Source organism: Sinocyclocheilus grahami, unplaced genomic scaffold, assembly GCF_001515645.1.
Source record: "Sinocyclocheilus grahami isolate Dianchi unplaced genomic scaffold, SAMN03320097.WGS_v1.1 scaffold32.1, whole genome shotgun sequence".
NCBI classification, from domain to species: domain Eukaryota; kingdom Metazoa; phylum Chordata; class Actinopteri; order Cypriniformes; family Cyprinidae; genus Sinocyclocheilus; species Sinocyclocheilus grahami.
Genome location: NW_015505211.1, coordinates 355,872 through 369,871, shown reverse-complemented (window position 1 = coordinate 369,871; position 14,000 = coordinate 355,872). Strand labels below are relative to the sequence as shown.

The window sequence follows — 14,000 nt, the reverse complement described above, 5'->3', positions numbered from 1 at the left end:
CTTGTTTGCGTGTTGAGAAGAGGTTATGTTGATTGTTTGATAACAATTGGATCAAGCATGTCTAGAAAAATTAATTTATAACTAATGATAATGGCACTAGAACTAAAGCTGCTCGGCACTTGGAAAATACAAATATTAGAGTTTCACTCCATCCAGCACATCTGTGCTGTGTTTATTGGCAGTGCAAATTATTTATTTGTACGTATTTAAATTGAGTTTTAAATATCGATACTGCATTGAGGAATCTTCTTTAGTGCACACACAAATGCACAGGCTTCATGGGGTTTATCTCAGCTAGTCAGGGAGTTGTCAATTAATTGCTAGAGGTGCCTGTGGCTAGCAGAGCCTTCTGTTCACCCCCACCATCCCCTGGAACAAGAGTCTTCTCAAAGTGAGAGTTCACCGCTGGTGCTGTTTGAGACTGACTGTTTCATCACCTCTGTATGTGTGTGGGTGGGAGTGTCTCTTCCAGCTGAGGGGCTCATTGGTCCTAACAGTACAGCAGTTACTGTAATGTTGTTGTTTTTTCAGCAGTGCCCTGAATTGCATGTAATCAGGTCACCTTTGCAAATAAGCAATTTACAAACAATTCAGTAAGTACTTTTAAATGATTTGGCCAAAGTGTTTCACAAAATGTGTTTGTAAATCACTCTGGAAATTTCAAAGTAAATATAGAAATGTGCATTAATCTATAATATGTAAAAATAAATGAACGTTATTAAAATGTGCATATCAAAAAGTTGAAGATGTGCAGGAAAATTCCCTAATAAAAACTTGATGTGATGGGCAACGACCCGCAGGGTCACCAGAGAGACCTAGAGTTAATAGTGTGCCGTCAGGTGTGGGGAGCAAAGTAATTAGAGCCACGCATCGTTCCTGCTGGAGAATAAGAGAGAGAAAGTGTGGTAGACACAGAGAAATGGCTAAAAATAGGTATTACAGTTTGATTGAAAATTAGAGAGTGTGCTGAAGAGAATATGAAGGAAAGCAAGAATATTGCACATCCATGTCATATCTGATTTCTATACAGGTACGAATGAAATTAGCCTGTCGGTGGGGCTTACCCAGTGATGAAAGAAATGGCCTGTTTTTGGTCATTTTTGAACATGGTCCCCTGCAACTCTTTATGACTGGCCTGATTTGGCTTTTCTCTCAAAGAGAGAGAGAGAGAGAGAAGAAAATGAGAGAAAATTCAATGGCAAAAAAAAACTAAAAAAACTGAAGTGTTTTGTCAGCCATAATTACTCTTCAATTATATGGTCCAAACATGGAAAGGTTTTGACCTGTGTGCTTCTGCATTGTCCAGTTAACCTATATAGATCTTTATTCTCTCAGGATATTTAGTAATATCATAATTGCATACATTCATCCACACGTTTTCTGCTTCGCTGCGTTTTTTCCAGAGGATACGAAGAGAAGCATAACAAAGATGGCAGCTGGCATCAGAGCAAATGTCATCTGTGCATGCAGTAATTAAAATGCAAACAAAGTGGACTGTTCTCCAAGGAGGAGCCATAATGGTACAAACAATGCAATCTGATGTATTTAATTGTCTGAAAATCTTTTTATTAATCTTTGATTAAGCCAGCAACTGTTTGCTGCCTAACCTTCTTCAGCACTGTATGCCTGTGGGAGTGAACTACACACTGACTCTGCTTGCTTGTTTGTTTGTTTATTACGCGGGGAGAAGAGTGTCTTGCATCTTGAAATACCTGAAGAACCTTAGTCAGAGAGGACACCATATTTAATTTGACATGAATGAAAACGAGGCGGTGAGGGACAGAAAAGCATTTCATTTAGTGTTAGTGTCATTTACTACATTAAATATGTGCCTTTTCAATAACTTTCCAGTGGACAAAAAAGAAGTAAAGAATGTAATATAAAGAATGTAAAAGTAACCTTGGATGTTTAAAGTAGTCGTGACCTAGGACAAATAATGTTCAAAATAGATTTCATGAACAATTTACATAGAAATTTATAATCATGTTTCATGATTAAATCCCATTGAATGTACTTTTTGTCCTTGACAGTCCTGTTTTCTTTTCTGTGAATTGAAATTATTGAAAAGAATGAAATGAAAATATTTTTATATATAGAAAATACTGGTCAAAAGTGTTTTTTTGTTGTTGTTTTTTGTGAAAGAACTTTTATTCAGCAAGGATTCATTAAATCGATAAAGTGTCATTATTTGTGTTATTTGTTATTTTTCGATTTAAATTTTGTTAATTTCAATTTCAAATCAATGTTGTTCTTTTGAACTTTCAATTCTAATCCTGAAAAAAGTAATGGTTTCTACAAAAATATTAAGCACCAAAACTGTTTTCAACATTGATAATAATAAGAAATATTTCTTGAGCAGCAAATCAGCATATTAGAATGATTTCTGAAGGATCATGTGACACTGAAGACTGGAGTGATGAAGCTGAAAATTCAGCATTTTTAAAATATATTCAAAAAGAAAACAGCTATTTTAAATTGTAGTAGCTAATATATTTGCAATATTACAGTTTTTACTGTATTTTTGATCAAATAAATGCCTTGGTGGGCATAAGAGAACAAAAATCTTACTGACCCCAAACATTTGAAAATATATAATGCATTTAAAACATGTATGATGATAATTATATAAAAGATTTCAAGTTATAATTTAGCACTTTTCCTTGTTCAGAGAGATTTCAGTGTCAATGTAATATGGCCAACTCACTTTTCTTTTTTTGGAACTTAAATTATGGCACTGATTTGCACATATGATTTCATCTTCCCACTCTTTTTTCTTTCACAAACACACACACTGCGTTTACCCTATCCTCCCAGTCTCACTTGTGGCTGGCAGGCTGGGTGACAATGCTACCCTTGGTTGATCAGCTAAGCGTGTTGCCCTGTGGTACCATCTGTCTGTGCCAAGCTCCACCTCAGGGCGCCATATCACATCTGTCAGCCCAAGCAGCTTAACTGACAAGTTATTTTAAAGGTAGACATACCCTCAAGATACACAGACACATTTGCATACATGCATATAGGCATAACACACACACACACATATCTTGTACCTGCTAACCGTTTCCTGTTGCTGGCACAGCATCATACAAAGTGTGTGTGGCTGATGAATGTCTAAGAATGGCCCTTGATACTTGAGATTCAGCTTCTTATCTTCTCTTTTTCTTATGCACCAGCATTTCTCGTCACTCTTTGCATAGATTGGGTGTTTTTCAAGCAAGTGCTATTTTAAAAATATTGAAAAAGCAATACTGCAGTCTTCTAAGACAGCATCCTAATTGCCATGAAACCTCATAAGTGATGATTTGAAGCACTCTTCAAAGGCAGCAACTGCATCACAAAAATAACATTTCGGAATTGATTTTAATAGATTTTTAATGGAATTAGAATTTCACTAGCTTGGATTTTTTAAATGAATTACTTTATTTATTTATTTTTTACGCTGCAGTGCATAATGGGATTGCCTTTTTTAACCTATATTTGTATAGCGCTTTATACAATACTAATTGTGTCAAAGTAGCTTCACAGTGTCGAACAGGAAAATGCTTCAGTAAACAATATAGCTTTATTTTTTTTATTGAATTTTTGCAGACATATAAAAAGGTATTACATCTGTTACAAAACAGTCAATTTTTCAGTTAAGGTCAGTTCATTGATGATTCAGTGATGTCATCATCCAGTTCAGCTCTCTTCCAATAGTGTCTGTGTAATCTGTGCCTTCTCCATAGAGGACCTTTTGCTGCCTTTTAGAGCACACTATGTGTTATGAGGTGCCTATGATGCCTTAAAGTGTTGCTTTTTGTTGGCAGCTCACTAGGTTTTGGAACAGAGCTTTAGTATTTGTGCTCTCCTCAGTCCGTTAGGCCTTATTCAGTGCTCATGGTCTGGAGAAAGTGTCATATTGGGGAGGAAATTGCCTGCAGATGTTGGCGAGGTGCTTGAGGGAGAGGGTGGGACGGTACGATCAGGCAGCAGATGACTGCTTTTTGACAGGGCTGAGAGAGAGAGAGAGAGAGATCTGCCTGGGACAGGCCACACTCTACTGGCGAAGGAGATGTTTTCCTGTATCTAGGCCCTCCTGGCTGTCACACTTCCCTTCTCATTTGTTCCTCCGCTCCTTCATCCTGCCATTCTTTAGGATGACAGAAGGGCGTCACGCAGATGCTGTGTGAATTAGTCCCTGAATGTCATCAGGTCTAGATCCCGGCGCTCTTAATGACCTAACCCAGCCAAAGGTGTCGAGATACATTTCCTCTCCTTGCTACTGCGGCTGACAGGCATGCTGCTCTGTTTTTTCTGCTAAGTGAGCTTAGATTTCACTTGGGTTTAATGTTAATTAGCAGTCATGTAATTTATGTCACACACCCAAGTCTGCCATTTATTCACTGTCAGGTTTAGCTTTAGACATTTGAGCTTAAAATTACGGAAGCACTGAATACATAAATAGTGTAGTGCAGCATTGACTTCTCTAATGTTGTGTTAGCTCGATTAATGTTTTAATGGCTTGTGTTTTTGTGTGGATCGTTGATTTATCTTTGATGTCTGCTTGCAGTCAGTTTGATAAGGGGTTCTTAGACTTTCTCAAACCATGGACCAAAAAAGACATTTTGTGTTTACCCGAGATGCAAATTTGGGAAATCATATACTATGCTATTTTGGGGGGAAATAAATCTTTTTTTTTTTTTTTGCAGAGCGATATCATCAAAAAATTGTTTGTATTGTATTTTTCACAATTTCAACAAAAAAAAATTGTGATTTGTTTTTCATTGTCTTTTTCTCAGTTCATTATTATTAATTTTTTGGATGATGTTGCATACAATTCTATAAAATTACATTTATTAAATATAAAAAAAAAAAAAATATATATATATATATATACAGTATATATATATATATATATATATATACAGTATATATTTAATAAAGATTTTTTATTTGCAGTTTCATTTATTTTAACTATGGAAATAATCATGCATTTTATTAAAGCTTGATGTTTATTGGTACACAATGCACTTTTACAAGTACTTTGAGAAACGCTGAGTAAAAATTAATGATGTCACATGCAAAAAATAGCATTCTGTCAAACTCCTATGTCCCAACATTCCTGTATATTTGCTGTAAACTTATAATTTCACATTCAGATGAGTTTTGTGACCACATATTAACAATACAAGTTTGCATTAAAAGTAATGCTTGAGAGAAAAATTTTCTCCTTATTGGTTTTGCCTAAAAAATTTGATAAAACAGCATTTATGAATTCAGTTTATGAAGAATCCCAGTATCTACCCAGTATCTTGAGAACCACACATCAGTACCTGTTACAATGTCACCTTGGCACTTGTGCATCTTCAATAGCCGGCTCAGTGTGGCATAACTCGCTCTGTAGTTGGAGAAGCAGTGGTTTCGATCTCACAGCACAAAGCTTCCGGTGAAATTTCTTGCCTCTCTGTGGCCCAGTTCTCAAAGCCTCAGTCTCAGCAGACAGCACAAGGCACGCCGCCATTTTCTCCTCAGAGCGTCTGACTCTTAGCTCAGTGCTGGCTGGGCCTGTTTTTGCTTCCTCTCTGTTCATCTTTCCTCTTCTATCCATCTCAACACATACACACACACACAAACTCAGAGCAGAGCAGAGTGGGATCTCCAGGCCTTGATTTGCCAACACATTTCCAATGATTAAAACGTAATTAGCGTTAGCGAGCGCCTCCTCCCTGGCTAATTTCACTGCACGCTGTGACAGGCAGGCGGCCGGTGGCGGCGCGGCCCCAGTGGCAGATGGAGAATCAGGCAGCAGGAGGGGAAAAAACATTTTGCCTCGCCATGGTTTGCATCAGAAAACCATCAGGATGTGCAGCTTTTTCTGTGGGAGGTAGGAGGAGACGGAGAGAGAATGAGGGGGGACGAAGGAGGTGGGGCACGCAGCTCTCCATGGCAGCGCATCAAATTGGCACTGTCAGAGCTGACCCTGGCAACGGTTGCCATTCTTCAAGCCGTCCCCAACATAGCCCACAGGCAGAGCAAGAGAGAGAGCGACAGGCAGAGAGTGAAAATAGGATAGGGAAGAGGAGGGATGGAGGGAGAGAGAGAGTGTGGCAACCTATCGTCAACCTTCCGGACCCCCGCTGCCTCTGTAATCTAGCTCAGATCAGTCTCAATTAATTTGAGCATTCGTTGACAGTGCCAATTACAACACAATGGCAAATAGACCATGAAATGGAACATCGAACACTTTGCGTCCTAACTTGACATTTGACTGCGGTTTTACATCAACGACTCCTAAATAAGAACAGATCTGTTTTTGAACATATTTTTGAAGCATATTTTCGTAGTGTTTGCTGTGTTTGGCTCGTAGCAGTGCTGCATTTAAACCACACATTTTTCATTGTGTTGGCCCTTCACTAGAGTGTGTCTTGCAGGTTTGATGTGGGCTCCGAGGTTTTCGTTTTTGAGAAGTCTGAGTAAGCTCAGAGCCTCGGACAGTGGCAAAAATGCAGTTAAACGAGCTCAGAATTCTATTGCTTTCCTCCTTTATTGTCTGCTGTTGTTAGCCGCACTTACGAGGCCTATGGGAATTGACTTCAAATAGGAAAGAAATGAAATGTATTTTGCTTGAAGATATTTTCATTTAAATGCTCGGTTTGGAAGTTTGTCGTTGTGGATGTGTTGTTTAAAAAACAGCAAATCAGAGACTTCCATTCTAGTCCAGACCTTCAAGAACCCATGAAATTGTTTGAAAAGTGCTGTGTTGACATTTCATGTTGTATCAAGATGTTGGCGACATACCAAATGGCTTTTCCCATTTCATATAGCCAGTGGACAAACCACAAAACATTGAAGGCATTTCCTTTTTGCCATTTGCTTTCAAACCAATTGATATTTTGGAAAGGAAATAAAGAGTTAGTGTTAATATGAGCAAAGGGGCATAATGAACCATGATTCCATAGTTTCATGCTTCACAATTTTTCTAAAATATGTCAAATATTTTTTTATTTCATGTGGCTTTTCAGGATGTGTTTAGCTCACATGCTGCACTGCTGCAGTACAGACTGCATGAACACTGTTGGTCTCATTCGGAGGCCTAATCAACTCCTTATACTTCCTCCTTCACTGTATCTGAGGAGTGTGTGTCTAACTAAAGCAGATGGCTCTCCTGTTCCACTGAGGCCATTGGCTGTTTTAATAAGCTTAACATGCTATATTGATCTGCAGCCAAGATCAATTGGCGAAGTGTTTGGCTTTGAAATTAACACCACACCAGGAAAAAAGCAAGACATTTCTGAGATGGGTTCCCAAGTTAATCCATCCAATATGACTGTAATACCAAGTGTTTTAGAGGAATTAAATATGTTGGAATGACCATCATTATGCCAATCTCTTCATATTTACATGTCGCCATCCTTTACTGTTGAACTGATGGAGAGAAAGCCAGGGATATAAAAAATGTATATATATTTAAATGTTTATGAATATTATTAATATATTATTAATAATAATGCAATTCATGTTAAATTTAAAAATGTGCAAATGTTATAATAAAATAAAATTACTATATAATAATATAATTAAATGTTTTATTTTATTTGTATTAACTGTTTTTAATCATTTCTTCAAACTTCAATCAAATGGATATGTGCTTCTTCAGTCAACAATAAATATAACCATATTATATTATATTATTAACAAAGCTATATATAGTTGACTAGCATTTATAATATCAAATTAATATTTTATTACATTAAATATATATATACTTGTGTATAGTGTATTTTATGTAGTATAATATAATATTAATTTTATATTATATTAATAATATAATTATAATGCTTCAGTAAACAATATAGCTAATTTTTTATTGAATTTTTGCAGACATATAAAAAGGTATTACATCTGTTACAAAATGAGATAAGGTGTCTGATCAGAAGAAAAACAAGACACAAAACTTAACAACAAAGAACCCCTCCACCCCTAACCCACCCCAAGGGCCACCGAAATAACACACACAAAAAAAGAATATCAAAAAGCAACAGACAATACAATAAAGTCTAAAATATAGCTTTATTATATTAATATAATATAATATTAATATTGATATAATGAAGCTAAATATCGTTGACTGATACAATTATAAATCTATTATATTACTATTAAATACATTATTATATTATTTAAAAATGTTTAAACTGTATTATATTAATATAATATACTTTTAATGTGTACTTTTGTATAGTTATCATATTTTATTTTTGACCCTTTTCCCACTTTTAGTAGTTGAAACAGAAAAGGAAATGATGGAGGGAAAGCCAGGGATAGAAAAATATCACTGGACTCGAACCTGCATCTTCCTCATGAGCACAACAACCCAACATGTTAAGCATATGCAGTAAGCATTATGCCACGACTCAGGCATTCTAATATGCTTTGAATCACAACATGCAACAGATCTTACCTTTTTTGTTTATTTGTGAAAAGTGCAGCCTCTCCTGTTAAGGACAAACAAGCTGCCTGCCTTCTCATCTTATCCTTTCCGTTACTTTTACTTTCCCACTATAAAGGTATTTCCGTCCTTTCTCAGTTTCTTCTCTCAGCACCAGTACGGAAATTTGCATACCTCTGTTCTTGGAAAGAAGGAGCAGGAGAGAGAGAGAATAATGACAGCAATTTCTTCCCTTTCTCGACTTGCTGGCTTGCGAGAGAGTGTCATTTAGCGGCACCTGTGTTAGCGACAGGCGCGCGGATGAGAAGCGAAAGAGAGCAGTTGATTAAATCATCAAGTCGCAGTGGAGAAAGTCAATTCTGTTCACCATCTACAATGATATCCTTTTATCCTGACGTAATGAGCTATGGCACTTTTGCATTTGGTAATGCGATGAGTTCTATTAGCGCGTTCCATTTGCTTCACAAGCAAGGGCGAGTCATTTCGTTCCTCTCATATCTCCGCAATCAAAGTGCTGGCTAGGCGCGGGGAGCACTGACACGCCAATGGAGATGCCGACGGTGTTTTTATGGATCACAACACATTGTAAAAAATAAATTTTGCTCATTATTTTAACTCTTCATGAACCCTGCCTGGGCCAAATGAGGGGGAGCCCCAGGCCTTTAGGAAGGCTTCATGCAGTTGTGCATGTTAAATCGCCCAGTATGGCCCAGGACGGGGATATATTCAGAAAGCTTCAATAATATGATGCTGATTTTGTTTCATAGCAGTTTTACTGTAATGTTAACAGTATTACCATGCTGGCACACACAAGAGCAGTATGTTATTAACATCTGGTATGTGTGTGTTTATTGGTTATGTATAATGCATGAGCCCCGTATGTCTCGAATCCCATTGGATTGGGGCTGTAAATTGGATGCTGCTCACCAGGCCCTGTATCATGTCAGAAGGGATACAGGGCCCGGTGAGCAGGCCACCCTCTCTCTCGCTCTGTCCCGTCCTCTCACTTTCTGTCCCTAGCACCCAGTCCTTCCAGGAATACAGCTCCCAGAACTGTCAATCATTCAGGGCTCCCACAGGGTTTAGTTCCGCTGGGTTTAATTATCCCCGAAGACCTTAGGCCCTGCCCCCTAGCAGGCCTTCATTAGGGAGTCCAAGTTCAAACCCTAAATGCATCTCCCCAGCCAAGTCATCTGCGCTGCTAGCTAGCAGATAGAGAATTAAGTGGACCTTGAAATTAAAATTGGTCAGAAAGGCTTAAATTCAGCATTTTAATTTCATGCTATATGTTTATTAATTTATTTGCCAATTATTCATTGGCTTATTTTGCATAGAGACACCAATGCCCTCTGTTGTTTTGTCTTGCATTTGTTTGTTTTTTGCTTGTTTGTTTATTTTCCTTCAGAGTAATGTCTGTAATATTACATGTGTTTTTTTTGTGAATCAAAAACATACAGTGTGATCAGTGTAGCCCACTTCTGAAAACAAATGACTCGTATGAACTGGTTCTTTTTAGTGAATCAGAAACATACAGTGTGACTACTGTAGCCCAATTCTGATAACAAATGATTCATTTGAACTGGTTCTTTTTAGTGGATCAAAAACATACAAAGCTTCCAGTTTAGCCTGATTCATTAGCAGATATTAAATGGATCAAACACATACAACATGACCAATGTAGCCTGATTCTGAAAACAAGTGACTCTTATGAACCGGTTCTTTTTATTGAATCAGAAACATACAGTTTGACAGTGTAGTCATATAATTTGAAAAACGAACAACATTTATGAACTGATTCTTTTTATTGAATAAAAATCGTACAATGTGACCGTATGAGCTCTTTTTGGTAAATCTAAACAAGACCAATGTAGTTGAAATATCAAAACAAATGTCACTTGCTGGTTCTTTTAATGAATAGTTCAAAATATGTTTTGAATCAATCTGAAACTGCCCTGTATAATTTACAACATTAGCAGAAAAAGTTGGAAATATACTCACATGAATCAGAATCAAATCAGGAGCTTATGAATTGGAATCTTACTGAATCAGGATACCATTCGCTTTCAGTGCTATCAGGCTAAAGTTAGCATTTTCCAAGATCTCCTATTGCGCCTTTAATGTTTAGTGTTTGGTATTTTTGACCAAAGTAATCAATTTACTGGATTTCAGGATTGATTTCAGGAGCAAAATGTGATTATTATTTCTGTAAACAATCAAACTCTCTGTACAGAAGAAGATTAAGCAGCGGCGTGAAAGCTGTATTTAGCTGCAGTGCGTCTGTGGCCTATGAGATGTGAAGATAGTTGGACTCGTACTCTAGTTGGTGTCGGGGGAGAAAAAAACCCTGCTGGTGGTAATAGCAGATGTAATGATGCCTGGCCACTGAGTGACATAAGAACAGCCTTTTCCTGCTTAGACTTTTATTACTCTGCTGATGAGCTGTGCAGTGTGAGACTGCTGAAATCAGATTTCCACTTCATAATAGCTTTATATTTAAAAGCAAAAAAAAGGAAAAAAGTTTCAGCTCCATCAGGTCTAGCAGATTCTGCACTGTTCTAATGTCTCCTTTTTCTTTGTCTTACAGTGTGACAGCGAGAGTGGCCAAGAAGACAAGGTAAGACTGTGCCTTATTATTTTTATTATTATAGAGCTTACAAGACCAGCACTGTATTGAAATCTCTGTATTTTATGTTTTTACATTTAGGAATTCTTAATGTTGAAATGTGTCATTTTTTGTCATAATACTTTCTCTTATCCCAACATAATATGCAGAGACAACTACAAAACCCTGTTTCAACAGCCATTATATCACTGGAGGTCACTGACTCGCTGTGTAGTTTGTTTCTGGTAGTCGTTGCTGTTTTCAGGTGGCAGATCACTGTCTGCTCTCACATTGCCTGCATCGTATCAATGCTAGCTTGCATAAATCAATTGTTCTATTGCCTCTGGTAGCTTCTGATGGAAATTAATAATATTAATATTATATTATTATATTATAGTTATTATGTATGTATTTATTTATTTATATATTTATTTATTCATTAATTTAAATCTCCCACTGACAGATTTAAAAAATAAATAAATATTTATTTTTATTTAAGTGCTTTTCCCAAATTCCAAGATAAGTTATTTCCTTCAGGAAATGCAAAGCTAGTTAGTAGTAGCAGCAGTAGTATTAGTGTTATTAATACCATGTTACATCATACAGCACTTCTAAAATGATCTTTATTCTTTTTTAATCAAACTTGAATCAATGAGAATCCATTATTAGACTCTACTTAAAAGTGTGTTTCTATTTAATTAGAATTACCATCTTTTTAATGACTGTGAGAAGGCCTTAATTAACTCTGCATTAATTATGAATGACTAAATGCTGTGCGAAATTTGAAAAGAACCATTACAAGTTTCACAAGTTACATTTTGCACATATTAATGTGAAACAATTCCTTCAGATTTATTTAAAGTACAACCCACAGGACATACGGTATGATGATTTACATTAGGTGGAACTGAATTATTATATCAGTCATATTTATAGTGTAATTATAACAAAATGAGGCTATTGGATTTAATTTAACACTAGGCTCTAGGCTAAGTTTGATGCAAACTAGGCAAGCTACAAAAAGCTTGACAAGACACATCGCACCACTTATTTACTGTCTGCTGAACATCAGCAAGATTACACGAAGATGTTGTTTTGTTCACTCTTTTTGATTGTTCCTCATTTGTTGTTTTAAACCAGTGGTGGTTTGATGACGACGAGTCGAATTAGCCATGTCAGTCAAAGCCCTTTTGTTGTGGCATGGCAGAGATGTGCGGCGTAAAATATTAATCGCTGTTTTGCTCGCTGCGTTTCTGCTTCTGATTATTCCTCTAATGATTTTCACAATATCATGTCATTCTCTCTGCATTTGATTAATTATGTGTCAGAACAATGGAAGGGTTTAGTAGGTAAACAAAGAAACAAGAGTGCTCTCTTTCAAACGCACACACATTCACAAACACTTCAGAGGGATCTCTTTCTGTCAATAGCTCTTAAAATGTGTTTACAAAACCGTGAGCATGTTGAGCTGCGTTAGCAATAAGTGACAGATCCGTGATATTTTCACATGCCTTTTCTCTCTGGGAATGAATTCAGTAGCTCTTTCCCCTGCAATAGCAGTTACAGTACAGTATATATTCAGCAGCCGTAGGGGAGGACAGCTTGTCACATTAATGGGTCAATTCTATTCATCCACAGACAAACTGTCTCTTTTTATTCTCCTCCGGCCCAAATCAGGAAATGAAAAAAGACACTCTGGAGAAATCAATTTCTGACTGCAAGAATGATAAGAATGAGGCTTCCCCCCATTTTTCCCTTAAATGACAGTACATGTTCATATTTCTTAACCCGGTTATCAAAATGCCCCACAGGAAGTGATGTCATTGTATTTCCTGTGACAGCTACAGTCAACATTCCATCACTAGTTCAATTGGCAAACATCTATTGAATTACTGAATAAAATGAACTTTTCCACGACATTCTAATTTATTGAGATGCACCTGTATATATATCCACATTTTCATTTATATATTGTTAAGATTATTACTAAAATTATTTATTAATATTAATATAAAATTAATATCTAACTAGCTTTACATGGAGGCTTAACTCTTACAGTCTATTAAGAGATATAATAATATTTATAATAAGAATAATATAATTTTATTTGTTGTTATTTTTATTATTACTTAGTATAACAGTTTATTAATTAAATTTATTGTAATCAGATATTTAATTTATAATTTTAATTACTTTAATATTATGATATATTCAATTAATCAATATATAAATTATAATATATAATTTAAATAATATATATTAGTAATACAATATTTTGAAATGGAGGTTTACTGTAAAAAATTATGTCCACAATTATTCCTTTCATTCACTTTAGTTTACTCTGTAATAATGATGCGTTAAATTCAGGTTTGATTAATTAGTATAATTGTTGGAATGATGTTTCAATAATTTTATTATAAAATAATTATGTTAAAGTAAATGCTAATGAAGCTACCAAATAGCTGTTTTTCTTTGTCAAAAGGGAATGTTTAATGTTAATGGGAAGAAGTGTGTGTGTGTGTGTGTGTGTGTTTGGATGTGTTGCATGAAGTGTGAGAGTGTTTAATGGCCTTTTGACATCTCGTTTGTGTTAGCTGGAGCAGAGCGGGATTTATTAAATGATACAGTCTGTACACTGTTCATCATGTGGGCAGGCCTATTCCAACTGGAACATGGCCCTAGTCCTGTTTCCTACCCTCTCTGGCTCACTCTCCTCTTACTCTCCCTCTCCTGCTGCTGGATGAATTGGCAGCATGCAGGCCGAACAGGGTCCAGAATGCTCTGAAAGTGTTTGGCTGGCCCTGGCAACTGTGGCTGGCCTCCACCTTCCAGGCTTTTGGCTCCGCTTCGGTCCCTGGATGCCCCTGTTACTTTCGTTCTCTCTCTCTCTCTCTCTCTCTCTCTCTCTCTCTCTCTCTCTCTCTCTCTCTCTCTTTTCATCCGCGTGCCAGGGATCTTTCTTTTCTCTAT

General features: G+C 36.5%; 1 protein-coding gene across 1 annotated transcript in view; it reads left to right on the top strand.

Annotated features, from left to right (window-relative positions):
- Nucleotides 1-14,000, top strand: part of LOC107576650 (autism susceptibility gene 2 protein-like) — a 231,051-nt gene that overhangs the window by 130,128 nt on the left and 86,923 nt on the right. Inside the window, exon 3 of the mRNA XM_016262796.1 lies at nucleotides 11,013-11,042. Coding sequence (XP_016118282.1) covers nucleotides 11,013-11,042 — 30 coding nt within the window. The remainder of the gene's footprint in view (nucleotides 1-11,012; nucleotides 11,043-14,000) is intronic.